The sequence below is a fragment of the Melospiza melodia genome, chromosome 18 (assembly GCF_035770615.1).
Source record: "Melospiza melodia melodia isolate bMelMel2 chromosome 18, bMelMel2.pri, whole genome shotgun sequence".
NCBI lineage: Eukaryota > Metazoa > Chordata > Aves > Passeriformes > Passerellidae > Melospiza > Melospiza melodia.
The window spans coordinates 15688298-15715692 of NC_086211.1; the positions used below are offsets into that span (position 1 = coordinate 15688298).

At 55.5% G+C, this 27395-nt stretch overlaps 1 protein-coding gene across 3 annotated transcripts in view; it reads left to right on the forward strand.

The window, feature by feature from the left end:
- Window positions 1-27395, forward strand: part of LOC134426367 (ankyrin repeat and fibronectin type-III domain-containing protein 1-like) — a 253598-nt gene that overhangs the window by 72970 nt on the left and 153233 nt on the right. For all 3 annotated transcript variants that reach the window (XM_063171332.1, XM_063171333.1, XM_063171334.1), the window contains 2 exons: window positions 2954-3147; window positions 9127-9344. In XM_063171332.1, the coding sequence (XP_063027402.1) occupies window positions 2954-3147; window positions 9127-9344 (412 nt within the window). The remainder of the gene's footprint in view (window positions 1-2953; window positions 3148-9126; window positions 9345-27395) is intronic.

Consider the following 27395-nt stretch of genomic DNA (forward strand, 5'->3'; position numbering starts at 1 on the left):
AGGGCCTGAAGGGGCTCCAGGAGAGCTGGAGAGGGACTGGGGACAAGGGATGGAGGGACAGGACACAGGGAATGGCTCCCACTGCCAGAGGGCAGGGATGGATGGGATATTGGGAATGAGGAATTGTTCCCTGTGAGGGTGGGCAGGCCCTGGCACAGGGTGCCCAGAGCAGCTGTGGCTGCCCCTGGATCCCTGGCAGTGCCCAAGGCCAGGCTGGGCAGGGCTGGGAGCAGCCTGGGATGGTGGGAGGTGTCCCTGGACATGGCAGGGGGTGGAACGAGATGGGCTTTAAGGACCCTTCCAACCTAAATCATCCTGGGATTCTGTGAGGCTCCAGAATGGGTGGAAAAATCTGAGTCCACTAGAGAGGGAGGGCAGTGAGGGGTGTGGAAATATCCATGGGGAAATAAAAGCTAATTTTGTGAGTGGAGACTGAAAGAATTTGCGTTAATCAGCCTTGAAAAAGGCAGGCAGAAAGGGGCTGGGACTTCATTATAATGGAAATTAATCATGGGAGCAAACACCGTAGAGGGGGGATAATTATTTAAGCTAAAGGTTAATATTGGCACAAGAACAAATGAGCATAAGCAGTGAAGAATTGAGTTTTAGATGAAAATTTGAATTATCTGTACCATTCATTATGAGATTTGCCCATGGCAGGGCATTGGAATATCATCTCTAAGGTCCTTTCCAACCCAAAGCATTCTGTGTTTCTGTGATTCTGGAACAGCCTTGGGGTGTCCTGGGGAGCTCGTTTGGGCTCAGCTCTGGGTTCTGTGAGAGCAGGGGACAAGGGACAGCCCAGGACACCCCACAGCAGTGCTGGGCTCTGCTCCTTTTGATGGCTTTTGTGGGTTCCTTGGAGCACTGCTGGGGCTGGTGTCATCCCCAAGAGGGCACCTGAGGAGCCTCCTGTGGCCCTGGGCTGGAGCAGGAGCAGGGGCCATGCTCCCCTGTGGCTCTGGGCTGCCCCTGGGCTTTGGGACTGTGGCTGTGCGTGGTCACCCTGACACATGGGCTGTGCTTGCTCACCCTGGCAGTTTGGGAGCCCCAGCATCAAACTCAGTTGAGTTTTGACCTCACAGAGACATTGAATTTATGTTCCTGCATGTTCCATGACACCCTGAGGACCTCTGCAGTCCCTTCTGTGTGAGTCTGGCTTTCTGGAGTCTGGACCTTCCCTAGTACCTGTCCAGTGTCCTGTTTTCTACCTCAAATCCCTTTCTGGTGCTGTGGATGATGTTTAATGGGGGTTTCACTGTCTCAAAGGAAATTTTTATCCCTTCAGTCTTGAACCCTTTGGTTTCTTTATTTGGTTAATTCAGACTATCTGGGAGTTTTGGGGTGGGCTGGGGTCTTGAATTCTTTTTGTGCTGGTTGTGCCTTGCAGCTCAGGATGCTAATCCTAATTACAGTGGCCAGGGGAGAAGGCTTCACTGGCACAGCAGCAGCTTTGCTAACAGAGGGTGCAGTGTGGTGCTGAGCCAGCTGTGCCCAGGTGGGCAAGAGGCCAGTGGCACCTGGTCTGTACCAGCCATGGTGTGGCCACAGCCCCAGGGCAGTGACCATCCCTGTGCTGGGCACTGCTGGGGCACCTCCAGTGCTGGGGTCAGTCCTGGGGTCAGTGCTGGGCCCCTCATGACCAGACACTGAGGGGCTGGGGCATGTCCAGGGAAGGGAACAGAGCTGGGAAGGGGCTGGAGCACCAGGAGGGGCTGAGGGAGCTGGGAAGGGTCTCAGCCTGGAGCAAAGGAGGCTCAGGGGGGACCTTGTGGCTCTGCACAGCTCCTGACAGGAGGGGACAGCCGGGGGGGTCGGGCTGTGCTCCCAGGGAACGGGGACAGGACAAGGGGGAACGGCCCCAAGCTGTGCTAGGGGAGGGTTAGATGGGATCTTGGGGAAAATTTCTTCATGGAACAGCTGCCCAGGGCAATGGTGGAGTCACTGTTCCCAGAAGTGTTGAAAAGACCTTTGCATGTGGCACTTAGGGGCATGGTTTAGTGCTGGGGTAAGGGTTGGACTTACTGATCCTAGAGGGCTTTTACAAGCTGACCAATTCCGTGATTCCATGAAGGGCATAGCTGTGCTCAGCCAGGGGCTGTGTGTGTGTCACAGAGGGGTCCTGGCCTGAGGGACCCCTGCCACCCCCTGAAAACCCTGTGTCCTGTGTCCCATCCCACCTCCTGAAAGCCGTGTCCTATCCCAGCTGCTGAAGGCCCTTGTCCTGTGTCCTGTGTCCTGTCTGTTCCAGCTGCTGAAGGCCCTGTCCTGTGTCCCGTGTCCCATCCCAGCTGCTGAAGGCCTGTCCCGTGTCCCGTGTCCCATCCCACCTCCTGAAGGCCTGTCCCGCCGTGTCCCGTGTCCTGTCCCAGCTCCTGAAGGCCTGTCCCGTGTCCCGTGTCCCATCCCAGCTCCTGAAGGCCTGTCCCGTGTCCCGTGTCCCGTCCCAGCTCCTGAAGGCCTGTCCCGTGTCCCGTGTCCCGTCCCAGCTCCTGAAGGCCTGTCCCGTGTCCCGTGTCCCGTCCCAGCTCCTGAAGGCCTGTCCCGCCGTGTCCCGTGTCCTGTCCCAGCTGCTGAAGGCCTGTCCCGCCATGTCCCGTGTCCCGTCCCACCTCCTGAAGGCCTGTCCCGTGTCCCGTGTCCCATCCCACCTCCTGAAGGCCTGTCCCGTGTCCCGTGTCCCGTCCCAGCTCCTGAAGGCCTGTCCCGTGTCCCGTGTCCCATCCCACCTCCTGAAGGCCTGTCCCGTGTCCCGTGTCCCGTCCCAGCTCCTGAAGGCCTGTCCCGTGTCCCGTGTCCTGTCCCAGCTCCTGAAGGCCTGTCCCGTGTCCCGTGTCCCGTCCCAGCTCCTGAAGGCCTGTCCCGCCGTGTCCCGTGTCCTGTCCCAGCTGCTGAAGGCCTGTCCCGTGTCCCATCGCACCTCCTGAGGGCCTGTCCCGCCGTGTCCCCGCAGGTCCCTGGACAGGAAGCTGCAGCGGCCGCTCCTGGGCAAGTCGCGGACGCTGCCCAGCATCCCGCAGTCCCCGGTGCTGAGCCGGCTGCCCCTGCTCGAGCCCGCCGCCTACAGGGACGACATGCCGGAGCAGAAGCCCTTCCAGAAGCGCTCGGCCTCCGAGCACCCGAAAGGCTGCACGGTGCCTTCTGCCGGTGAGTGCGCCCGCCCCTCTGTGCCTGCGGGATCCCAGCAAAGCTTCCCCGCTTCCCCAGGGGCACAAATCCAACTCCAGCCCACCTGGAGTTTATTCTGCTCTGAAAATAGCACTTCTTGGTGAACTTTTGGGGGTTTTCCCCCTGGTTGAGTCTTTCTTTGAGCTTGATACTTAAACCTCCCCATCCTTCATGTTATGCTGGTGAAAAAGAAGAGGAGGTTGTTGAAAGCCACCCGAGGTGGAGGGGTGATGCTTGGAGCCTTCTGCCTGAGGGTGCTGGGGTGAGCCACCACCCTGGGGCCTCCTTGTCCAATGCCCAGGCCTAGGTGCCTCTGTCTTATTTCACTTGCAGCTGGTCTGCACCAGGAGCAGTGACAGGAACATCATTGCTGTGCTCTTCCCGCAGCCCTGGCCTTGGAAATTTGCAAATGCTCCCAGCCTAGCGCTGTGTTTTGGTGTTTGGGCAGCCCTAAGGATTTTTATAATGTTCTTCTACTCTCATGCTGATCCTGATGAAATACTAATATTGCTGGGCCAGCTGCTCTGAGCAAGTTTATTGGCGAAGCTGCTGATGGCCAAAGTGTTTCAGTGCTTTTGGTGCCAGCAGAATCACGCTGGGACCATAAAAGTGATGGGAAGGGGGATTATTAACACTGAAACAAAGATAAAGCCTGGAAGCCAGGGCTGACAGTCCAGTGCTGAATAAAACCCTTATAAAACAGCTCCCTTCAAACAGCACCCTTGGATTTTTTTATTTTAATGGGGTTTTTTAAATTATCCCTCTCACAGTCAGATCCGTGTGTTGCTCAGCAGAGCAGCTGTCCAAACCCTGGATTAATTTTGATGCTTTGCATGCTACATTTCATTTCCTGATGCTACTAATTCTCCCAAAAGTTGTGCACAGAGCAGATCTCTGCACATGGCTGAGCCCATCCTGCCACTCTTGTCGTGACAGAGTTCCTGGGTGTCCTGCAGCACCTGAGCCACTGCTGCCATGTGTGGGACCTGGGGGTTTTCCTTCAGCCCATCAAATTGTTAGAGTGGGTCTTGGAATGGGAGGAAACCTGTGTAGCCTCCCCCACGAAGGACATGGCATCCAGAGCTCCCTTGCACACCTGCAGGTCCCCGTTTGCTCTGTTGGTGCCTCCAGGGAGCTGTGCTGGAGCTGAAGGACGGGAGTGGGAGGCTGGGGTGAGACTGTGGGGTGATGTTGCCCTGTGGGTCAGCCCCACTGCAAACACCTCACCTTCTGCTGCAGACTCCTGCTGTCCTGGGAGTGCAGACAGGCTCTTGCTCCATGGAATAGCTGTCCTGGAGCAAACCCCCTGCACACCCTCCCTGCACATCAGGAGCCACGGAAACTCTTGAGTGCACCCAAGAAGTGTCTGAGATCTTCCTTTGCTCATGGCTGGAAGGGGCTAGGGGTGCCAAGAGGAGCAGGAGTAGGAAAACCCTTGGAGACTGGAGGGCTCCCTCCACAGCCAGAGCAGTGGATGAGTGACTGTGTTGTTTTCAGTCCAGATTCTCCCACTTTGTTTTCCTGGCTCAATTAGGAACTGCTAATTATTTACTTATGAAGGCTGTCAGGATGATGTCCCAGAGGAGAAAAAGAAGAGATGCCACTGCTGGACAGCACAAAGGGAATGGAGCAGCATGTGGTGCTGAAGGTTAACAAGCCCTGGGATGCTGACCAGGAATGCAGGATTCCTGTAAGGATTTATGAGCAAGAGCTGGGCTGCTGGGTATGGGGATGGAGAGAAGTTGGAACAGGGTGCCCAGAGAAGCTGTGGCTGCCCATGGATCCCTGGAACTGTCCAAGGCCAGGATGGACAGGGCTTGGAGCAGCCTGGGATAGTGGAAGGTGTCCCTGCCCATGGCAGGGGCTGGAATGAGATGGACTTTAAGGTCCCTTCCAACCCAAACCATTTCATCATTCTTGGCTAAGGTCCTTTCCCTAAAGCAGTGGTGGATTTGCTGTGAGCAGGCACTACCACTCCCCATTGGAGGTGGGGGGATGCAGGACCAAAACCAGCTCAGAAGGGGCTCATGCACAGGGACATGGCAGGAGCAGAGCTGTCCTTGGGAGAGGTGATGAGCTCATCTTCAGGAGTGTTCATGGCTCTGGAGAGGAACTGCACTCTGCTCAATGCTGTTCTGGGGGCCATGAGTAGAGGAATCTCCAAGCAAGATGGAAGATGTGATTGTGTCTGGCATGGATGAGATGTGACATCCTCATCTGACCACTGGGACGTGTTCCTCAGCCTTTTCCTTTGTGTCCCATGGTTCCAGTGTGTCAGCACTGGAGGAGGGATGTGCTCTGGCACTTGACAGGAGGTCACAGGAGGATGTCTTGCTGTGGCACCACAGCTCCTCTGCAGGTCCTTGTGAAGACACCAAGGTGCCTGGCAGGGAGCTGGGACCCTGAAGATGGGCAGAAGAGCTGAGTCCGTGGCTGCTGAGCCTCCCAGAGCCCTTCTTTCCCTTCAAAACAACCTTCCACCTCATTCCATGAGCTCAGGAACTGGCTGGGCTGGTCAGCAGGTCTGGGTTTCCTGCTGGTCTGGTTTTGTTTTCCCCTGCAGGACACCCATAACAGTACTGGGGTCAGCTGGGACAGGCTCTGAGCTCTTCCTCTCCATCCTATATCCTTCAACTCCTTGCCTGGAGCAGCTCCAGGATTAACCCCACATCCTTATGGCTCCAAGCCCTGGAGAGGGGAAGACAAACACAAATGAGGCTTGACTGGACAGGGGACAGTGCCTGCCTTGTCCAGGCCATTGTCTCTTGGGTGTCACACTGCAGTCTGCCAGGAGGTCTCACACCTGCTGGTGGCACACAGCAAAGAGCTGCCTGCTGCTTCTTATCCCTTGTTCCAGTGTGGAGATTTAGGAGTGGGACTGAGGAAAATTCCTCCTTTTGCTCTCTCACCTCTTCCTTCTACATCAGGCAGGGGCTTCTTCTCAGTCTTTGAGCACTGCAGCAGCCCTGAGCTGCAGCCTGCACAGAAACTCTGCATGGTTTACATGCCTGGTCCCTTGCAGTTCCCTCCTCTGGCACCTGGAAGGAGCAGACCACTCTGGAGCACTTCCCTGCCTCCACTCTCCCTTGTCTGTCAGGAGCATGCAGAGCTCTTCAGGAGCTGGCTCCATGCCCTGCTGTGGATCTGGGAAGAAGTTAACTCATGGCATGGCTGGCGTGAGTTTATTGTAAATTGTGCCCATGGGAGGAAAATAAAGAAGCCACAAGGAAGCAGCTGGATCTGAGCTTAGACCAGGACCCTGGAATTAATTTTTCTTCTACTTGTAGAGGATGTACTAGAGAGGCACCAGGTCTCTGTTCTTGCTGTTCCCTCCATCCTTTGATGTGTGTCCTCCCCAGCACCTCAAATTCAGAGAGAAAAAAGGGTTTGCAGGAATTGTTATTGCAGGAGATCTTCCAGAGGTGCTGATGTTGAGGGCACAGCTCTGAGTGGCAGAGGGGTGAGCAGCTCCAAGACACAAGAGCATGAAGATTGTTGTTGGCCTCCAGTCTGTGGGCTTGCTTCTGTTCCTGGCATTTTCTCTCCAGGTTGGATGGGATCCTGAGCCACCTGATCTAGTGAGTGACATCCCTGCCTGTGGCAGGGGTTGGAACAAGATGAGCTTTTATTTCCCTTCCAGCCCAAACCAGTCTTTGATTCTCTGACTTCTTGATCTTCCCCTTCTGGCCATTCTGGGCTTGATCATTGATTTACTTGTTTGGTAGCAATCAGAACAAGCTCCTTTAGCAGGTAGAAAAGCATTTTGGGTAGACAAGGTCCTGTGGCGGCTCCCTCCGTGCAGGGAGGAAGGACCCAGTTTTGTGAGGATCACCCCTTGGGCAGGCCAGGGAGCAGCTGCCTCTGGTCCAGCTCCTGCTGGAGAACACAGCTCCTGTAGATGAGAGACAAGACCAAAAGCTGCAAAAATCCTTGGGGAGCTGGCATCAGTGAGAGCAGATGTGGCACAGCTGTTCTGTAGGATTTGAAACCCAACTCCTCGTCCCTGGGTGAGGTGCCCTGCACGGAGGAGCAGGTGGGTACAGCAGGTGAATCCTTGCCCTCATTCAGCACATGGCCTCGGCCTCCCCTGCTCAGGGCAGCAGAGCAGTGGGGGCTGTGTCTGGGGGAGCTCTGGGGCTGCGAGGGGACAGTCTTGAGGACACAGGATGGCACAGGCAGTGGCTGGGCCACCTCAGGTGAGCACGAGAGCAGGTTCTCCTTTCAGTGTGATTTCCCTGCGTGTCCCCTGCCTCTTGTGTGTCAGTGCTCCTGCTGTGCTCCCAGAGCGCTGCTGTCTCACAATGGCAGCCTGGATCTGCCTCCGATTGACGTGTTTGTGCATGGAATAATCACAGCTTTCAAACAGCAGTTCCTGTGTTGTGTGAGGTGACATTTGGAGAGGAGCAGCAGCAGCTTATTAAATTGAAACTAGGGGAGAAAAAATCTACACGATGCTCGGAGTGCTGTGCTCTGGGTTGCCTCTTTCATGGAATGGTTTGGGTTTGAGTTGGAAGGGACCTTCAAGGTCATCTTGTTCCACGCCCTGTCCTGAGCAGAGTCACCTCCCGCTATCCCAGGTTGCTCCAAGCCCCATCCAGCCTGGCTTTGGACACTTCCAGGGATCCATGGGCAGCCACAGCTTCTCTGGGCACCCAGTGCCAGGGCCTCCCCACCCTCACAAGGAACAATTCCTTCCCAATATCCCATCTAATCTTGCCCTCTGGCAGTCTGTGTAGGTGGTTCCTCTTCTGGTGGCTTGGAGTCCAGCCTGTGTCTCACTATGTTCCATGTAAACCCCACAGCCTTGCTGAGTAAACTGGACTGCACTGCTGAACTGGGGCTTAGGACCATTATCTGCTTTAAACCCCAGAAGTGATTTGCTCCTCAGCCCTGGTATAGCAGGATCATGGTCGTTCATGCTCAAAGGTGCTGGGTTTTTCAGCAATGAGAGGTGAAGGATGTTGCCTTGGTAAGAGGCTGCAGAAGGGGGAGAGCCCCTGGAGGCAGTCCTGTGAGATGCCCTTTTGGGCTAATAATTGAGAAGGCTTCAAGATTGAGGCTTTTATTGATTGTTTGTCGTGGCTTGAGCAGTGATTTTGGCTGAGGGGAGGAGGGAGGGCAAGCTCCAGATGTAAAGAGGAGATTGGCAACAAAAAGCAGGCGACAATCTGAGCCGAAGGGAAAAGAGCGCAGCAGTGATATTCTGAAAACATCTCCTGTTGTTTTGTTGTTTTTTCCCTTTTGTTGCAATGAAATGTGGCCAGTCCTGCCCTGGGATCACCAGCCCTGCGTGGTGCCAGCTGTCACCGCTGTGGCAGTGTTAGTGAGGTTTGTCCCTGGGACTCTCAGCCCTGCACTGCTGCATCCTGTTGCTGCTGGTGATGGGCAGGTGGAGAAGGGAGATCTGGCTTCTGTCCTTCATGGGGCTCTTGATTTGCTGTTGGCAGTGACATAAAGTGTTTTGGGGTGTTTTTCTGTAGGAGAAGATGGCAGTAAATTCTTTTGTAATTTTTAACACTTGTTGATGCCTCATTTTTCTTATTCACAAAGCAAGACTTGAAGGCCAGGTTGGACTGGAGTTGGAGCAACCTGATGAAGTGCAATGTGTCCCTGCCCATGGCAGGGCGCTGGAACGAGATGAGCTTTAAGCTTCCTTCCAGCAAAAAGCATTCCATGATTCTAACTGTATCTGGCTGATTCCTGCCAGGAGTTGGTGGGGACTGTGCATACTTGGGTGGGCAGTTGAGTGCAGGGCTGTTGCCTGGGGCAGGGGGTACGTGGGGATTTCTGGGAGGGATCTGCCATCTGAGTAAGTTCCCAGTGTCTGTACCCCATGGGATGGGGTGGGACGGCCAGAGGGGGTCCAGGGATACCCACTGGGCATCCCCAGAGCTGGCTCAGGGGGTAGGACGGGTCTGATCACGCTCTGATGGGGACACATCTCCTTCTCCCGGGCAGGGGAGGCCTGGCGGCTGGAGGATGACTGCTCGGAGCCGCCCAGGGCCCCCCAGCTGGGCACGGCCGTGGAGGACGCCCCGTTCAGCTACTTCCGCACGCGCTCCTTCTACATGAGGAAGAGCCTGTCCGTGGACAACCACCTGGGCTCGCTGAGCTACGCCGTGCACCCGGCCGAGAGCAAGGCCGAGCGCGTCAGGACCAAGCTGCGGCGGCAGTTCGTGAGTATCGGCCCCGCGCGCGGTTCCCAAACACGCTGACAGCTTGGAGAGCTATTTCTGTGCCCAACATGAGTAAAACAACAGAAAGAGAGGCTGCTCCAGAGTGGTGCAGCAGATGGTGGTGGCAGCTCGGCTTTGCCCAGCCCGTGACAGAGCCCCTCTCCTGGGGTCCTGTCCCCCTGGCTCTGAGGGCTCAGGGTGGCTGTGGCTCAGCTGGGTGAGGGGGGACAAGGGCCTGGACTCTGGGCACTGCTGTGCAAAGCATGGAACAAGGCTGAAAGCAGGAAATGAGTTTTCCTGTCCTTGGCTTCGTGTCTGTGAGGAACTGCACCTTTCCAAAGGTTTGTCAGGGGCCAGCAGTGAGGGGCTGGGGCAGCAAGGAGCCAGCACCGAGTCCTTGGGGCAGCTCAGAGCCTCCTGGCCCTCGGGAGCTCCTGGTGGCCGGACAGCAGGGATGCGTCAGGGCTGCCCCGCAGCTGTGGCAGCCTCTGATCAATGTTTAATGGGCTCTGCCTCCTCTCTTTCACAGAGACACCGAACCCCGGGGCTCGGGTGTCCCTCCCCCGCCTCGTTAGTTGTAATGAGGGCTCAGGTGCCGCGGGGATGAGAAGCACTCCGTGTTGATTGGCAATGGCTGAGAGAGCCAGTACAATGGGCATGGAGCAGGGAATGGGCTGAGGCTGCACAGCTCACCTGCCCCAAGCTGTGCACAGGCCTCCTCTGCCCCAGAGGAAGGGTTGGTCCCTCTGGGGTCACACTGGGGGTTTGTCCTGGTGCACCTGGGCACTGTGGGTCTGGGAGCTCACCCTCCCTCTTGTGCCTGCATCGTTGGATGTAGCCAGTGCTGCCCCTGGGAGGGCAGCTCCGGTCTCAGAGCGTGCTGGGGCCAGCAGTGAGGGCTGTGGGTGAGTCTGTGGGAGCTGTCACAGTCCCAGCACTGCCAGTGAACCTCCTCTGTGGGAGCTGCTGCCTCGGGCTCAGGAAGCACTTGAAACCTCAGGGATGGTGATGAGCACAAGCAGGATGGGGCACCTGATGAGCTGCTGAAAGATGCTGGAGATGTTTAAGATGAGGCGGCCCTGCTGTGGGGTAAGGAATTGTCTGCTTTTTCTGTCTGCCTGGATCTGTGGCTCCAAGCTGTACCCAGGAGGGACAGGAGGGCACTGAGATGTTGAGGACCATTGTCTTTTGGGGATGTGTTTTCCAGTGTCTCTGTGGGACCTGTTCCCCATAGCCTCTGTGCTGCAGTGGAGATGGTCACAAAAGGTGTGGAGGCACTTGGGTTTTAAGCACAGTGTCCTGGTACCTGCAGAGAGCTGGGTTCTGCCCTTCCTGTGGGGCAGCCCCTGTCCCTCCCTGCTCAGGGCTATGCCAGCACCTCTCTGTGCTATCTGTGGCCAGTTTGATTTGGCCTTTGACTTACTCAGGTTTTGGGGACCTTTAGCTTTCCTTGGTGTACCCACAGACCTGGCTGGCTGTCATGGAAGAGAGCAGGTTTTCTGTGGGATGTGTGGGGTTTTTTCCTTGCTAAATAATTCCTGGCTCGTTCCAGCATAAAAGTTGTTGCTGTAGACTCAGCCATGGGCTCTGACCTTGTGAGACCTGCTGAGAAAAGCAGACTCATCCTACTTGGGAAGGGCTTCCAGAGGCCCTTCAGCAGTGGCAGAAAGTGTGGAGGAAGGTGAGCTGGCAGAAAGTGTGGAGGAAGGTGAGCTGGCTGAGGCTTGGGTCAGGACAGGACCAGCATTCCCAACACAACCCAGAGCCAGGTTTGTAAGTTCAAAGCAGAGATCCTGCCAAGCTGGGGAAATGATTTCCAAGGACAGTTGTGGGCTCTGTGTGCTCCCATGGCTGGGTAGTTAGTTTCCATCTGTGTGCTGGAGGTGTTGCAGCTTCCCTGGGCTCGTGTTGTGCCCTGGCCCTGTGTGACTGGCTCTGCCCAGCCCTGGCTGGGGAGGAATCACTGCCAGGTGGGATCTGCTCTCCTCATGCATGGCACAGCACCCACAGGAGGGAGCATGATTTACCATATCACAGTGGCCCATCTTTTAGGAAGAAGCTGGATTCGTTTTTCTGGGCTGTTGCACTTCCCCAGCCTGTAATGAGGATTTCTGGCTTTGCTCTTTCCATGCTGACAATCTGAGCCACCTTTGCAGCTGCTTGGCTTGGTTTTCAATTTCCCCAAAAATAGACTTTTGGGATTTGCTGAGAGAGGGGAGGCTGTTGAGGCTTTGGGTGGGACAGGGCAGGGTGGATGGTGGGACAGGGCAGACCTGCTGCTCACATGCACCCCCTGTGTGGCCCCCTCACATCCATGTGATTAGGTGCTGCCTAACCAAGGCTTTGTGCTGCTCATGGGCACCTGAGCTTGTCCAAGGGAGAATTTGCTATAATTTATGTGAAAATACTGGAATCTGGCTCCCCTGCTCCCCTGGCTGTGACATGCTAGATGCTGCCAGGGCTGCTGAAGCATCTTCAGTGCAGAGGGAGCACCTGCAAATGCAGCCTGGCCCCAGAGCAGCCGCTCCTCCCGTGCCTGCCTGAGGCCAGCACACCTGCCTGCCTCCCAGAGCCCTGGGGAGGGGGAGATTTCTCCAGCCATGTCACTGGTGGCATTTGTCTGCAGTCCCACTCTGCTGTGTGATGGATCTGCACGTAGAGATTACTGGAATTTGCATAATTTGAATTTTAAATGAATTCCAATTTTTGCGATTGTCAGAACGAGTTTTCTTTCTAATAAGCCTTTCCTTTTAACTCCTCCAAGGCCTGCAGTGCTGTCAGCATTCCTGCCTGGAGACAGGGGAGCGGCTGATTGCTTTTGACATCTGTCTCTCACTTGGATCCCTGCCTTGTCCCAGTCTCTCCAGCTGTGACAGAGACAGGCTGGGGCTGTGCTCTGAGACCTTGGGCGTGTTGTTTGGGGTCACTTGGTGATGGCCAAGGGATTGTTTTGGTTTTGTGCCCAGCTGGCTCCTGAGATGGGCAGCAGGAGCAGGGATGGGACCTTCTGCAGTGTTCCTTGCCATAAGTGAGACATGGCTGAGTTACAGACTGTGCTGATATCCTTGCCTTCACTGGAAAACTGGTCATTAAAGGCAGAATTAACCCTGTTAAACTCAGCATTAACCTTATGGAGCATTAAAAGAGGTCAGCAGGGCTGAGTCACTCTCTGTGGTGGTTGCTGGGACAGTCAGTGCAGATTGCAGCAGGGCTCTGAGGGAATTGTGCTCTTCCCTTTGCCCCATGGGAATTACAAGTTCTCTGTATCTAGGCCAGCCGTTCTGGCATTGCCCACTCATTTTGTGGTGTTATGGCACAGACCCTGCTGCCTGTGAGGAGAAGGAGCCAGCAGTGCCCAGGGTCCCACATGCTGACCCAGCTTGGTTTGAGGTCTCTACCCTGACCCCTCTGCTGCTCTGAAATGATGTGCTGCTCTCTGAGCATTGCAGAGGAGTCACCAGTTTGTGCAGGGGACATGGAGGAGAGCAGCCCTTGGCATTGCCATGGCATCCCTGGTGCTGCCCCAGCTGCCCAGACACTTCTGCTCACTGCAGTTCCTGCAGGTTTCAAGTAGGTGACTCAGGGTTGTATTGCTTTCCTGCCTCTGCACTAATTAATTTTACTCCATACTCTCATGCAATAATTTATTTTTTAATTATTATTATTTGTGTATAGTGTTTTTCCAGGCAGTGATTTTGATATGAAGTGTCTCTGCCCTGCAGGAAGCACTTAGACTGTTTGTCTTGTGAGTTCTACGGATGAGTTGAGCAGAGGAAATCCCTGCCTGACAAAGCAATGATGACAGAGACAAGGTGGATTGGGATAGCAGAGCCTGGGGAGGGAGGCAGTGAGGGGAGGAACTCACTGTGTGGCACAGACCTGGTGCTCACTGGAGTCACTGACAGTGCCTGGGCTGGCACCAGCTGACAGGTACCTGCCCAGGTTTTTCTATTCCAATAAATAATGATCAACCCAGAAATGCCTCCTGTCCCTGCTGGTCACTGCAGGGATGTTGAGGAGTGCAGAAACTGCCTTACCCCAGAGCAGCACCAGTCCATGGGGTGTGATTGTCCTGCTCTGGGTTCTGGGTGCCGCACGAGCTGGAGACAAGGTAGGACCTTGGTGGAACCCATCTGTGCATTGTCCCAAGGGTTTGGTGTCATTCCTAAGTGTGCAGGGACCTCCCCAAGTCTGTGGGTGCAGGCAGGAGATGTCTCTGGGGTGATGCTGATGGTGACAGCAAGGCCATGTCACCCTGCCATGATCCCTCTGCTCCAGTGGAATCCCAGTCTCTCTGCTGGTGGTGCCTCTCTCCTTGCTGTATGTTATTGGGTTCTGTTCTGACACTGCTAACCATGCACTCCCATACCCGATTTCAGAAGGGATCAGCAAGCTGACAGAAGATTCCTGGCTGTGTCTGGAGTTCGGTGTGATAAAAATAAATCCATATATAAAAATAGAGTCATAGAATCATATAATCCTAGGGTAGTTTGGTTTGAAAGGAGCCCTAAAAACTATCTCATCCCAACCCCTGCTATGGGCAGGGACACCTTCCATTACCCCAGATTGATCCAAGCCCTGTCCAGGCCCTGCCCTTGGACACTTCCAGGGATCCAGGGGCAGCCACAGCTGCTCTGTGTTGATAAAATGACCATGTGAGAGCAGGTCAGCTGTGCTTGGTGAGGAGGTGGAGCAGAGCAATGAGGGTCATCCTGGAGCTCCACACAGACTGCCCCAGCTCCCAGAGCAGAGTGGCAGTGGCTGCCTGAGGGAGGTAACTGCAAAGGCAGGTGATGTTTGGGCTCTGTGCATCACTCCTGTGCCCAGCTCCTCCTGCCCACGCTGCTCACTTGCTGACTTGTTCACAGAGTGCTCCACAGAAAAACCCAAACCTGATAAATAACGTGTTACTGGAGCCAGAGAGAGACTCATTCCCTGGAGAGCAGTCCCTGGGAGCTGGGAAGAGGCTCCCTGTGAATCACCCCACTTTGCAAATTAGTGTGGGAGTGAACAGGCACAGCAAAGCTCGAAACCCAAACGTAGCCGGCTCATTTCTCTGGTGAGCGTGGTTTTATTTACAACAGCAGCTTGTGACGTCCCAGCTGGTGCTTTGTGGTGCCTGTAGGAAAGCAGGGCTGCCTCAGGGGGAGCACACATTCCCACACAAAGGGAGATGTCTCCTGTGGGAGGAATTAGGAAGCAGAAGAGCGGTTTGTGGGGAATGCTACGGGCCATGCTGGTACAGAGGGCTTCTGCTGGGGCTGGGGACAGTGTCACACCTCCCACTTTGTCAGAGCCAGGCTGGGACCAGTGCCTGTGACAGTGAGAATGAGCTGGGGGTGGGTGAGGCCTCTCCTGTTTGCTGTGAGAGGTGGGCCCAGTGCTGGGAAGGTTCAATGCACAGGAATCTAAAATTGACACACAGAAGATGTGGGATCCTGAGCTTGAAGCTGGAAGTGCTTTGTTGCTGAGGATGAGACTTGGGGTTTGATTTCAGTGCTGTCATTGCAGGGTGGGTGCTAGTGAGACTGACCTGTCATTTCCCAAGAAAACATACAAGCTGGCTTTGCTCCTAACCTGGCCTTTCTGTTGAGTTTTTATCCTCTTTTTGCCAGGGTCAGGATTAAATGTGTCAGATGGTATTTCTTGTTGGGACTCAGATGTTTATTAGTTCTTATCTCTGTCAGTCTCACAAACCCTGAGTTCTGCAGCACTTCACTTTAACAAACTAAAAATGGAGCCCCATCTCTCTCTCTGCAAGGCCTTTTAAGGATAAACTGCCCAATTAAGAAAATGACACCTAAATTATTTTCACTTTTTATACAATAACCAACCACCCATGGCCCGAAATGCAGACTTTTTTATCCAATTACACAAAACCACCCAAACCCATGGGGAAGAATGTGAAGAAGAAGGACCAGCCTCTGCCCAAAACCTCCATCTTGCTTTATAAATATTGCTATATTCTAAATAAGCCCTTAAACTCTTGAGTTTCTCACCCTGTGATATCACACACTTCTACTCAAACTCCACACCCACAATCCCAGTTCTGTCATTCCATTTTGGAAGCTTCTCCACAGCCTCGGGTCAGTGCAGTGTTCTCTGGGGGGTCAGTGCCTGGCAGCACAGAAAGTCTGAAATTCTCAGTAACCAGGGTTCCACCACCTTTCCAAACAGCTTATGCAAGCTCCCACGACATAACCTCTACGTTCAAAATATAACAGTGAGAAACCAGCACACTCTCCCTGCAAACCTGCAGTGTTTGCTCCCTCTGCTGGCCTTGCTCTGGGGAGGAGAGCCTGGATGCACCTGCCGAGGGCTGGGGATGATGTTGTGGAGCACGGGGCATCCCCCAGGCTGGCAGAGAGACAAGCAGCAGCTTCAGCCACCCCCAGTGCAGCCTCCTGCACCCAGCTCGGGGAAATGCCAAGCACAAGCACAGACTGGGCAGGGAATGGAGCAAGGGAAGTGCTGAGTGGGACTTAGAGATGTTGGTGGATGAGGGTTGGACCTGCCCTGGCTGTGTGCGCCCAGAACCCCCCAGGCCTGGGCAGCAGGAGAGGGGGGGATTCTGCCCCCTCAGGTGAGACCCCACCTGCAGAGCTGCTGAGGTGAGTATAGAGGAGGCCACAGAGATGCCCCAAGGGCTGGAGCCCCCCTGGAGCCAGGCTGGCAGAGCTGGGGGTGCTCACCTGGAGAGGAGAAGCTCCAGGGACACCTCAGAGCCCCTGCCAGGGCCTGAAGGGGCTCCAGGAGAGCTGCAGAGGGACTGGGGACAAGGGATGGAGGGACAGGACACAGGGAATGGCTCCCACTGCCAGAGGGCAGGGATGGATGGGATATTGGGAATGAGGAATTGTTCCCTGTGAGGGTGGGCAGGCCCTGGCACAGGGTGCCCAGAGCAGCTGTGGCTGCCCCTGGATCCCTGGCAGTGCCCAAGGCCAGGCTGGGCAGGGCTGGGAGCAGCCTGGGACAGTGGGAGGTGTCCCTGCCATGGGAGGGGTGGGATGAGTTTAACAGGCCTTCCAATCCAATCCAATCCAATCCAATCCAATCCAATCCAATCCAATCCAATCCAATCCAATCCAATCCAATCCATGATTCTGTTTCCAGCCACTGGTGTGTTACCATTTCTATTTCTGCACAAGGAACATGAAATGCTCAGCGAGCAGCAGGGCTGAGGAGGAGAGCAGAGTCGTTTGCCAGTTTCCAATTTTACTCTGCTTCCACCAGTGAGACTCACCAAAAATGTGCACTGTGTCCTTTGGTTTGTGGGGTTTGTGTGAAAAAAGAAAATAACTACGGTGATTTAAAATAAGTGAGACTCTATTTTGTGAGCTGGAGTATTCCTCCTCTGTGGCAGGACTGGAGCCTTACATGAAACTCAGAGGATTTTTAGGGTTGGAGCTGCAGGCCTGTCTGGGCTTTTGGCAGTGCAGGGTGGGCTGGGGATGCTTTGGGCTGCAGCCAGCAGTGCTCCAGCTCTCTGGAAAATCAAATGCTTTTGGTTCCAACCCCCTGAGCATGAGGGGGGCACAACCCAGATTAGTGTCTGGTTTGTGTGAGGGGAAGCTTCAGCTTCTCCACCTGCCTTTGCCTGGTTGTCCCTTCCCAACAGCTGGCTGTGATGGTGGCAGTGGCCACATGTCTGCTGCCCAGGCCCTTCCTGCCCTTGGCATCCAGCAGGAGAGGTCCTGCCTGCTGGGGCTCTTCCTGTTAATCCCAAAGCGCACACTCTGCTGGGCTTTGTCATCCTGATTTCCCTTTCTTCTGGGGTTTACCACAAGGATGTCTTTGTGGTGGCAGGTCCCTGGATCTGGGTGGATCACTGCTCAGACCAGGTGTACTAAATCCCATCCCCTGCTGCCCGTGGGGCCTCTCAGTCCAGCTGCAGTCCTTCATTTGTTTCCCTGGGAGATGTGCTCCTCTGCTCTTCCTCTCCAGCCCCTTGCAGTTGTTTCAGAAAGGGAATCTGGCTGTTGTGAGGTGTTCTCCTACAGCCAGACCCACAGTCTGCAGCTCCTTGGGTCTCTTGCTGTGAGGGAGGCGGGTGCCCCAGGTTTGTGAGCAAATGGTGACATCCCCACGTGCCTTTCCTGTGCAATTGGAGCGTGCCAGCGAAGGAAGTGCCTTGCCAGGCTGAGGATTGAATCCTTCAGAGCCCTTTCCCTACGAGCACATTCCTGCAGGGAGGTGCTTGTGCCTGAAAAGCCCTTTGGGCGATGGCTGTGCCTCACAGGGACCCAGATGGGCTCAGCTGTGGGACTGGGAGCCCCTGAGTGCAGTGGCTGTGGATGGAGGTGGCACTCGGTGTGTGCCGGCTGCCATCAGCTGGGCTGCACAGCCTCTCCGGGTGCGGCCTGCCCGGGCTGTGCTGGATCCATCCCCGGGGGCTGTGAGGAACCGAGCTCTGAGTGCGGGGCCGGGCGGGAGCGTGGCTGCAGTGGCGGCTGAGCGCTGCCAGGGGTCTCTGCAGCACCGCGCTGCTGCTGCTGCTGCTGCTGCTGCTGCTGCTCCCGGCTGCTGCAGCCTTCCTCCCGTCCTGCTCCTCTCCATCCAGCCTTCCTCCCGTCCTGCTCCTCTCCATCCAGCCTTCCTCCCGTCCTGCTCCTCTCCATCCAGCCTTCCTCCTGTCCTGCTCCTGCTCCATCCTGCCTTCCTCCCCTCCTGCTCCATCCTGCCTTCCTCCCGTCCTGCTCCATCCTGCCTTCCTCCCCTCCTGCTCCTGCTCCATCCAGCCTTCCTCCTCTCCTGCTCCATCCAGCCTTCCTCCCCTCCTCTGACCGCCCTGCTCTCGCTCCAGAGCTCTGAGTTCCCAGCCTCTGCAGCAGGGCATTCCAGGTGGCTTTGAGTTGGGATGGACCTTAAAGCCCATCTCATCCCACCCCTGCCATGGCAGGGACACCTCCCACTGTCCCAGGCTGCTCCCAGCCCTGCCCAGCCTGGCCTTGGGCACTGCCAGGGATCCAGGGGCAGCCACAGCTGCTCTGGGCACCCTGTGCCAGGGCCTGCCCACCCTCACAGGGAACAATTCCCAATTCCCAATATCCCATCCATCCCTGCCCTCTGGCTTCCCACTAAGCCATTCTCTGTGTCCTATTGCTTCAAGTCTTTGTCCAAAGCCCTTCTCCAGCTCTCTTGTACCTCACAATTTCCCCATTCCTTGTGCCTGGGGCTCTGTGGGAAGCTCCCAAAGCTCTCACAGCCCTGGGGGTCACTGTGTCAGCACCCAGTGGTCGCATCTGACAGCCCATCATCAGTGGGCACTGCCAGGGCTCCGTGCTGTCCCTGCACATGGAGCCAGGGCTCAGCTCTGTGCTGCTGCCCACGCTCCAGGGTGACCTGTGAGTGGTGGGATGTGACACTGGTGCTCCCAGGGTGTGCTGGTCCTGCTGCAGGTCCCAGTCCCTCATGCAGGGTTTGCTGCTTGCTGGGCATTGCTGATCTCAGCTGGGGCAGGAGGGACTTTGGGGGGATGTTGTTACAGAGCAGAACTCGATGTGAGCATGGCTTTTTGTGGCACACAGACACAGACCTGTCCTTCCTGCCCCACAGCTGCCCTGGGGCTCACAGTGACAGAGCTGATGTTCAGTAATTCCCTGGCAGTGGGATGTGGCAGGACAGTGCCACCCTGCTCCGTGGGACACTGCCATGTGCAGGGCAGACCTGACAGAGCCACTGGGGCTGCCACGTGTCTCCTTTCCCCCTCTGTGGCACCCTTGGGAACCCATGGGCACTGTGAGCTGGGGCACAGATTGGAGCTGGTCCAGCTCCCTGGGGAAGGCTGACAGTGGAAGGTTTGGTGGGCACTGGGGATGGAGAGAGCTCTGCCATCCTGGGGTCCCTGGCAGGCCCCCACAGCTTCCCTCCCTCTCCAGGAGGAGCCTGACACTTGTCCTGGAGCACAGCAGGGCTGGGGAAGGAGCTGGCAGCGATCTCAGAGGGGACCTTGAGGCTGGAGATCAGGTGGGGCATTTCCTGTGGGGACAGGCTGGTGTCTGGGCTCGGGTGTCACCTCCCTTGCACGGCAGCAGCCGCCTTCTTGCAGTTGGGAGGGATGGAAAAAGAAAGGCTCCTGAAACCTAAGAGCTGCTTGCTCTTTGCTTTGGTTCTGGTTTTACTCCAAGAATAGAAACAAAGACGGTGGATTTGCATCACCAGGAGCAATTTGAAGAGGGAGGAGGAAGTGATGGGACCTCTCCAGTGACAGGAATGTGCTGGCAGGAGGCCCTGGTGACAGGGAGGAGGTTTGACCCGGGGGTTCCTATTAGCATTTTGTTCATCTCACTTGTGTTTCATTTTTCAATGGTGGCTTGGTGAGCTTCAGCAGCTGAGCCTGTCTCTGTAAGGGAGCACTTGCAGAGGCAGAGGGTGCCCAGGCTGCTGCACAGAGCAAGGTGCCTTTGGAGGTGCTCCACTTGCATAATCAGGTCTTGATCTCCTGGAAAGAAAAGGAGATTTCTCCCTCTCTACATTGACTATTTACATGTCACATGTAAAGCTGGTTTTCCTCCTTCCTGCTGCTGCAGTCACATCTCCAGTCTGAGCCCAGCCCTGCCAGAGGACTGAGCACAGCCACAGTGGGGTGGGGGAGGTTTCTGTGAGACCCCAGACCCTCACCCTGGGGTCAGCAGGGATGGGGTGGATGCTTTTTCTGTGAAGCTCTTGATGCTCATTTAAAGGAAGAGGTGTGTTTGTTGCTGGCCTGCTGAGCCTGTCCTTGCTGAGGCCTCTGGGCAGCCCAGGAGGAGAGGGCCTGGCAGGGGAACAGGAAAGCACAATGATGTTTTTGCAGGAGAGAATTCCCCTGTTTCTTTGGCTGTTACAGAGGTGACTTTCCAAGGTAGAGAGGAGCTTTTCTGAGATGTCCAGCTGTCAGCATGACAACATTCAAATTTGGATGTCTCTCTTCCCTGACAGAAGGAATGTCCAGCCTTGTGAGAAGTTTCAGCTCTTCTGGACACTTTGAGGAAAGCAGGATGAAACGGCTGTCCTGGAATGACCCTGCGTGCTCCCAGTGCCCCTGTGGGATGGTGGGGTCTTGGAGAGACCCCAATTTCAGCCTGGGGTGTTGGGGTCTTGACACTCTTGTCCAGGCCCCTGTTAGCCCCTGGGGAGAGTGGGAGGACACTGATTGCTGGAGCAGATCTGGGATGGAGCTTCGTGTCAGGAGGCTCCAAGGGACACTGACAGGTCCCTGCTGGGCCCTGGTTGAGTCCCTGCTGCCTTCCCCTCTGGAAGAGTGGTCAGATACTGGAATCATCTACCAAGGGAGGTGGTAGAGTCACCATCCCTCGAAGAGTTTAAAAAAAGACTGGATGTGGCACTTGGTGCCATGATCTAGTTGAGGTGTTAGAACATGGGTTGGACTCGATGATCTTAAAGGTCTCTTCCAACCTAGAATTTCTGTGATTCTGTGTGAACTGGTGCTCAGGGAGGAGGAGCCCCACGCTGGGCTGTGGTACCTGGGCTGGGGGGGAGCTTGTGCCTGCTCTGCTTGGGCTTTGTGCTGCTTCCCCTCTGGTGAGGGGGGATGCTCTTTCAATAATTTACCTCTGCATCTTTGTGGGTGGGTTCCTCTTTCAGGCTTGAAAGTCAGCAGCAAACCCAGCCCACGGCTCTGCTGACCATCCAGGTTTTGTCCAGATGACCATTCACTGGTACCTCTGGTGACATCTGTGACACTGGCTCTGCAGCAGAGTGTTGTGCAGTGGGGGGTAGGATGGAACACTGGCTGCCCCAAAAGTAGGGAAAGCAGAGTCCTAGTGTGTGGTGCTGGCCTGGGAGTGGGTTTGTTCTGACTGCAGCCCTTTGCTTGCTGTGAAAAGGCACCAGGTCCTTTGCCCTGGGACTGGTCTTTGTGGTGCTCCAAAGGGAACACAGGCAGCAGCTTTCTGTTGCTGAGCCCAGGGAAGGATTTTGGCAGGAAGCAGGAGGTGTGCCTGGAGAGTTCCTGTGGGCTGCAGGTGAATCCAGCCTTCCCCCAGAGCTCTGGCTGCTCTGTGGTTCTCTGTGCTTTCACCAAGAGCCTCAGGGTGATTTGTTCATCTCACTTCTGGAGAGCACTGAAGAGGCTGCCCAGGGAATTTGTGGAGTTTCCCTCACTGGGGTGTTCCAAACCCACCTGGATCCAGTCCTGTATGTGCTCTGTGCTCTGGGATGGCCCTGCTTGAGCAGGGAGGTGGGACCAGCAGAGCCCTCCTGTGGTTCCACCCTGGGCTCTGCTGGAATACTGTGACAATTCTGGTGGTCTGATCCACTTTCCCAACCTTTCTGCAGCCAGCCTGTGAGAGGCACCTTCTCAGGAAGGTACAGGCCTTCTGCCATCCTTCCTCTTCTCCCTGAGATGGCTTTGCCACCAGAGAGCCTTTGGATGTGACCCTGCACTGCCTGGTGTGTCAGCAAAAGCTGCTTTGGAATCTGGAAGTCAAGTGGGCAAACTGCAAATCATCAGCTTGAGTGCTGCTGTGGGTGAATTAACAACAGGAGCAGCCCTGGCCATGGCTCTGAGTCCTGCAGGACACCTGGGGCTGGAGCAGCTGAGCATGGCATGACCAGAGCTCTGTCAGTGGGGCGCATTCTCCTCGAGGTGTCAAACCAACCAAACAATCTGGGCTTTCATTCCTGGCACATTCAGAGATCGGAGTGTTTTCCTTACCTACCCCGGCATCCACAGATGGTGTCACTGTGGCTGTGGTGCCTGAGCTCCTTCTGGGGGGTGTCTGTTTGTCCAGCCAGCCTCCTGCTCCTGTTGTTGCTCCCAGTGGTGGCTGGGAGAGCTGAGCTGCACCTTCTGTGTGTTGGAGCTGGATTTGCAGTGTGGGGAGATGGATGTGCCCCAGCACACGGTCCCAGGGTGTGCATGGCCCTGCTCACTCTCAGGGAGCTCCTTTCAGCCTTACCAGGGTGAGCCTGCTCCTGCCAGGCTGCATGCTTGAGACAGAGCAGGCACAGCTTCCTCTGGGCTCAGCTTTGTGCTGCGTGGTGGGCACTGCCATGGGGGCACTGCAGGCTCTGCTGGGCAGGGTGGGCACTGCCATGGGGGCACTGCAGGCTCTGCTGGGCAGGGTGGGCACTGCTGGGCATGCAGAGTCCCTCTGCTGCTTTTCCATGCCACCACAGGTGGGTTTGGTTCACTCTCCTTGTTTCCTGTGTATGGCTCTAACCAAAGCCCACTTTGTGTGTGTGGGTTTAACCAAAGCCCAGTTTCTGTGTGTGGCTCTAACCAAAGCTCAATTTCTGTGTGTGGCTCTAACCAGAGCCCAGTTCCTGTGTGTGGCTCTAACCAAAGCCCAGTTTTCCTGTGTGTAGCTCTAACCAAAGCCCAGTTTGTGTGTGTGGCTCTAACCAGAGCCCAATTTCTGTGTGTAGCTCTAACCAAAGCCCACTTTGTGTGTGTGGGTTTAACCAAAGCCCAGTTCTGGTTGTAGCTCTAACCAAAGCCCAGTTCCTGTGTGTGGCTCTAACCAGAGCCCAGTTCCTGTGTGTAGCTCTAACCAAAGCCCAGTTTGTGTGTGTGGCTCTAACCAGAGCCCAGTTCCTGTGTGTAGCTCTAACCAAAGCCCAGTTCCTGTGTGTGGCTCTAACCAGAGCCCAGTTCCTGTGTGTAGCTCTAACCAAAGCCCAGTTCCTGTGTGTGGCTCTAACCAGAGCCCAGTTTCTGTGTGTGTGGCTCTAATCAAAGCCCAGTTTCTGTGTATGGCTCTAACCAAAGCCCAGTTTTCCTGTGTGTAGCTCTAACCAAAGCCCAGGTGCTTCCCTTAGGGGAGTGCTGGGGAGGCCATGAGAGCCACCAAGTGTGCTGCAAAGTCTGTACTGAAGAGATCAATGCCCTTGCAGAGGAAAGGCAGCTTTTTCATCCTGACAAGGAAATAGATGACAAAATTACTGTCAGAGAGTCGTGATGGAAAATATCTCACATTTGGAGACCTCTTTCAAGCAGTGACAAGCCATCTTTTTTCTGTGCAGGCCTCCTTGGCCAGAGAAAGGCATTTAGATCAGCAGCAAAGGCAAATCTTGGTCCAGGGATGTGGAGGGTTTTACTTTGCAGGTTCTTTTTACATAGGGTAGACCTTTATTTAGTCTGGGTTTTGTTCAGCAGTTCCCATCACACACAGACTCACCCTCACACCCTTGGACATGTCTCCTTTCTCCAGGACCACCTCATGCCCCCACAGGCATCACTCCCCCTTCCCAAAAAGTTATTGTTCCTCAAAAGCAGAGCAGCTCTGCTGGAATGTTAATTGGGGGAAGTGAATAACCGGGGCTCCCCTCTGCCTAACCTTCCCCAGCCCCCTCTTAATGAGCAAATTGCATTTATTTAGGCATTGAAGCTCCTGCCTCTCCTCCCCTGGGCAGACTGAAGTGTCCATTGTGCAGCTCTGCCTTGGGATTTGCTGCCATTTGTTCAAGGAATGTTTTGTCAAAGAAAGGCAGTTTCTAAGGAGGGTGGGAGGTGCAACACCCCTTCCTCTCTTGCTGCAGGGACAGATGAGCTATGGTGGGCAGAGGTGGGCACAGAGTGGGTTTGTCATTGGTGCTGTTCCCAGGGCTTCCTGCCTGGCAGGGAATGTCAGTGTCTCAGTGTTTCCCTGGCTTTCCTTGCTTGGAGGGAATGTGGAATGCAGCTGTGTCTGTCGTGGGGAGCAGGTGGGTCATGTGTGGGTGCTCAGGGTGCTGCTCCTTGCCAGCTCTGGAGCCTGGGCCCCTCCCAGCTCCTGCCAGCCCACTCAGTGGCACTGCAGGGCTGGCACCGAGCCTGTGCCCGTGGGGAGGGGGTATCCCAGCGAGGATGAGGTTTGAGAAGTCACCTGAGAAGTCACCAGCCCATCCCAGGGGGCTGTGGGTTCGTATCTGTGTTTCTCAGTGGTGAATGCTCCATTGGGTGCAGCCCAGACAGCCCCAGGCTGTGCTTTGTGGCAGAGGGGACAGTTCCACAGAGGGGACAGTTCCTATAGAAGGGACAGTTCCTATAGAGGGGACAGTTCCTATAGAGGGGACAGTTCCTATAGAGGGGACAGTTCCTATAGAAGGGACAGTTCCTACAGAGGGGACAGTTCCACAGAGGGGACAGTTCCTATAGAAGGGACAGTTCCTACAGAGGGAACAGTTCCACAGAGGGGACAGTTCCTATAGAGGGGACAGTTCCACAGAGGGGACAGTTCCTACAGAGGGAACAGTTCCTAGAGAGGGGACAGTTCCACAGAGGGGACAGTTCCACAGAGGGGACAGTTCCACAGAGGGGACAGTTCCTATAGAGGGGACAGTTCCACAGAGGGGACAGTTCCTATAGAGGGGACAGTTCCATAGAGGGGACAGTTCCTATAGAGGGGACAGTTCCACAGAGGGGACAGTTCCTGTAGAGGGGACAGTTCCACAGAGGGGACAGTTCCTATAGAGGGGACAGTTCCACAGAGGGGACAGTTCCTATTGAGGGGACAGTTCCACAGAGGGGACAGTTCCACAGAGGGGACAGTTCCACAGAGGGGACAGTTCCTAGAGAGGGGACAGTTCCATAGAGGGGACAGTTCCTATAGAGGGGACAGTTCCTATAGAGGGGACAGTTCCACAGAGGGGACAGTTCCACAGAAGAGACAGTTCCACAGAGGGGACAGTTCCTATAGAAGGGACAGTTCCTACAGAGGGGGCAGTTCCTATTGAGGGGACAGTTCCTACAGAGGGGACAGTTCCTATAGAGGGGACAGTTCCACAGAGGGGACAGTTCCATAGAGGGGACAGTTCCTATAGAGGGGACAGTTCCACAGAGGGGACAGTTCCACAGAGGGGACAGTTCCACAGAGGGGACAGTTCCTGTAGAGGGGACAGTTCCACAGAGGGGACAGTTCCTATAGAGGGGACAGTTCCCACAGAGGGGACAGTTCCACAGAGGGGACAGTTCCTGTAGAGGGGACAGTTCCTATAGAGGGGACAGTTCCACAGAGGGGACAGTTCCACAGAGGGGACAGTTCCACAGAGGGGACAGTTCCTATAGAGGGGACAGTTCCACAGAGGGGACAGTTCCCACAGAGGGGACAGTTCCACAGAGGGGACAGTTCCTGTAGAGGGGACAGTTCCACAGAGGGGACAGTTCCCACAGAGGGGACAGTTCCCACAGGTGTGCCCAGCTGCCTGGGGAGGGCTGGGGGCAGCCACCCCTTGTCAGAGCCCAGCCATGGTGTAAAGGCTGCAGGCCAAGTTTGCCTGCAGGCTTGGAGGTGTGTTTGTTCATGAAAACATCAATGTCTTTGTTTGCCTGCTCACTGGGCTTTGGATTCACCATAGGAGGGGTTTTAGAGTCCCAGGATGGTTTGAGCTGAAAGGGATCTTAAATCTCATCCCATGCCACCCCTGCCATGGCAGGGACACCTCCCACTGTCCCAGGCTGCTCCCAGCCCTGCCCAGCCTGGCCTTGGGCACTGCCAGGGATCCAGGGGCAGCCACAGCTGCTCTGGGCACCCTGTGCCAGGGCCTGCCCACCCTCACAGGGAACAATTCCCAATTCCCAATATCCCATCCATCCCTGCCCTCTGGCAGTGGGAGCCATTAGGGAATGAGCACTGTGTCCTGTCCCTCCAGGCTCTCATCCAAAGCCCTTCTCCAGCATTCCTGATGGCCCCTTTGAAGGGGCTCTGAGGTCTCCTTTTGGTGGTGGCTGTAGGGATGGGGATGCCCTTGCATTCCCAACTCATGCAGTTTATGTCACAACTGTCCCAGATGCCAGCTGGGCTTGGGCTCAGGACACATGGAGCAAGTGCTTTGCTTAGATGAAATTCTGAAATTTGAGGTACAGATGGGATTGGCTCGTGGGGCATCTCTGGTGCTGTTTATTTTGACACTGAATTTGTCTCACAGGGTGTTTGCACAGGTAATTCCAGTCCCACAGCAGGCTCCTGTGGTGCCCTGTGGGGTTTGCTGGGTGGGATATGGCAGAGAGGGGGGTCCTGGCATTGCCCTGAGGTGCTGCTGCCCACAGGACCAAGCCTGGTGAGTTGTGGAGTCCTGGAGGCTCCAGACTGGTGGTAGTGGAGGTGAGAGGTTTATTCCTGTCTGATTCTTTCCATTATAGGGAACTGACCTTTTTTCTTAGGTGCAGGGATTTTTATTGTGTCAGCATTGTGCATTTGGTGTTGTTTGGTGGTCCCAGGGCTGGCTTGGGAAGCTGATGTTGGGAGGGAGCTTTGTCTTGTGGTGCTGTGGTGGAGGTGGAGGGGAGGAAGGGGCTTCAGGAGTGGGCTGGCCCTGGAGCTGGGCTGGAGAGAGAGAGAGAGCTCTGGGGGTGCTCTGGGGGTCCTGGAAAGTTCAAATATCCCCAGAGAAATATCAGATTTTGTGGGGGAGGCTGCAGAGGGGAATACAGAGAGTCTGCAAGTTTGAGGGCTCAGGAAACCCCCCTGGAACGCCTCTCTCGCTCCATATGCAAACCTGCTTGGGGATCATGGAATGATAGGTTGGAAAAACCCTCCAAGATGATTGAGTGCAGCTGTTAACCCAGCACCACTGTGTTCACCACTGACCCATGTCCCCAGGTGTCACATCCACAGATATTTTAAATTCCCCCAGGGATGTTGACTCTGCCCCTGCCCTGGACAGCCTGAGCCAGTGTCTGACCACTCCTTCCATGAAGAAATTGTCCCCAATATCCAATCTAAACTTCCCCTGGCACAATTTGAGGCCATTTCCTGTCATCCTTGTTCCCTGGGAGCAGAGCCTGACCCTCAGCTGGTTGGACCCTCCTGTCAGGAGGTTGTGGAGAGCCAGAAGGTCCCTGTGCAAGAGAAGGGGATGGAGCCTTCCCAGCATGGGGCCCTCCCTTCCTGAGCCTGGGGGACACTGATTCCCTGTTGGGATCCAAGTGCTGCACTGCAGCGGGCAGCAGAATGGATTTGTTTCTCCCACTGCATGGGAATATGAGCACTAGGGAACTTTGAAGCTTGATGTGGAGCAGTTTGCTGTGATACAGGAAGGTGTTGTTGTACTCACTGCTGGAGCCATGCCTTGGCACAGATTTTGATCTCCCAGGCTGCCAGGACTGTCCGTGTGTCCACCCTGATA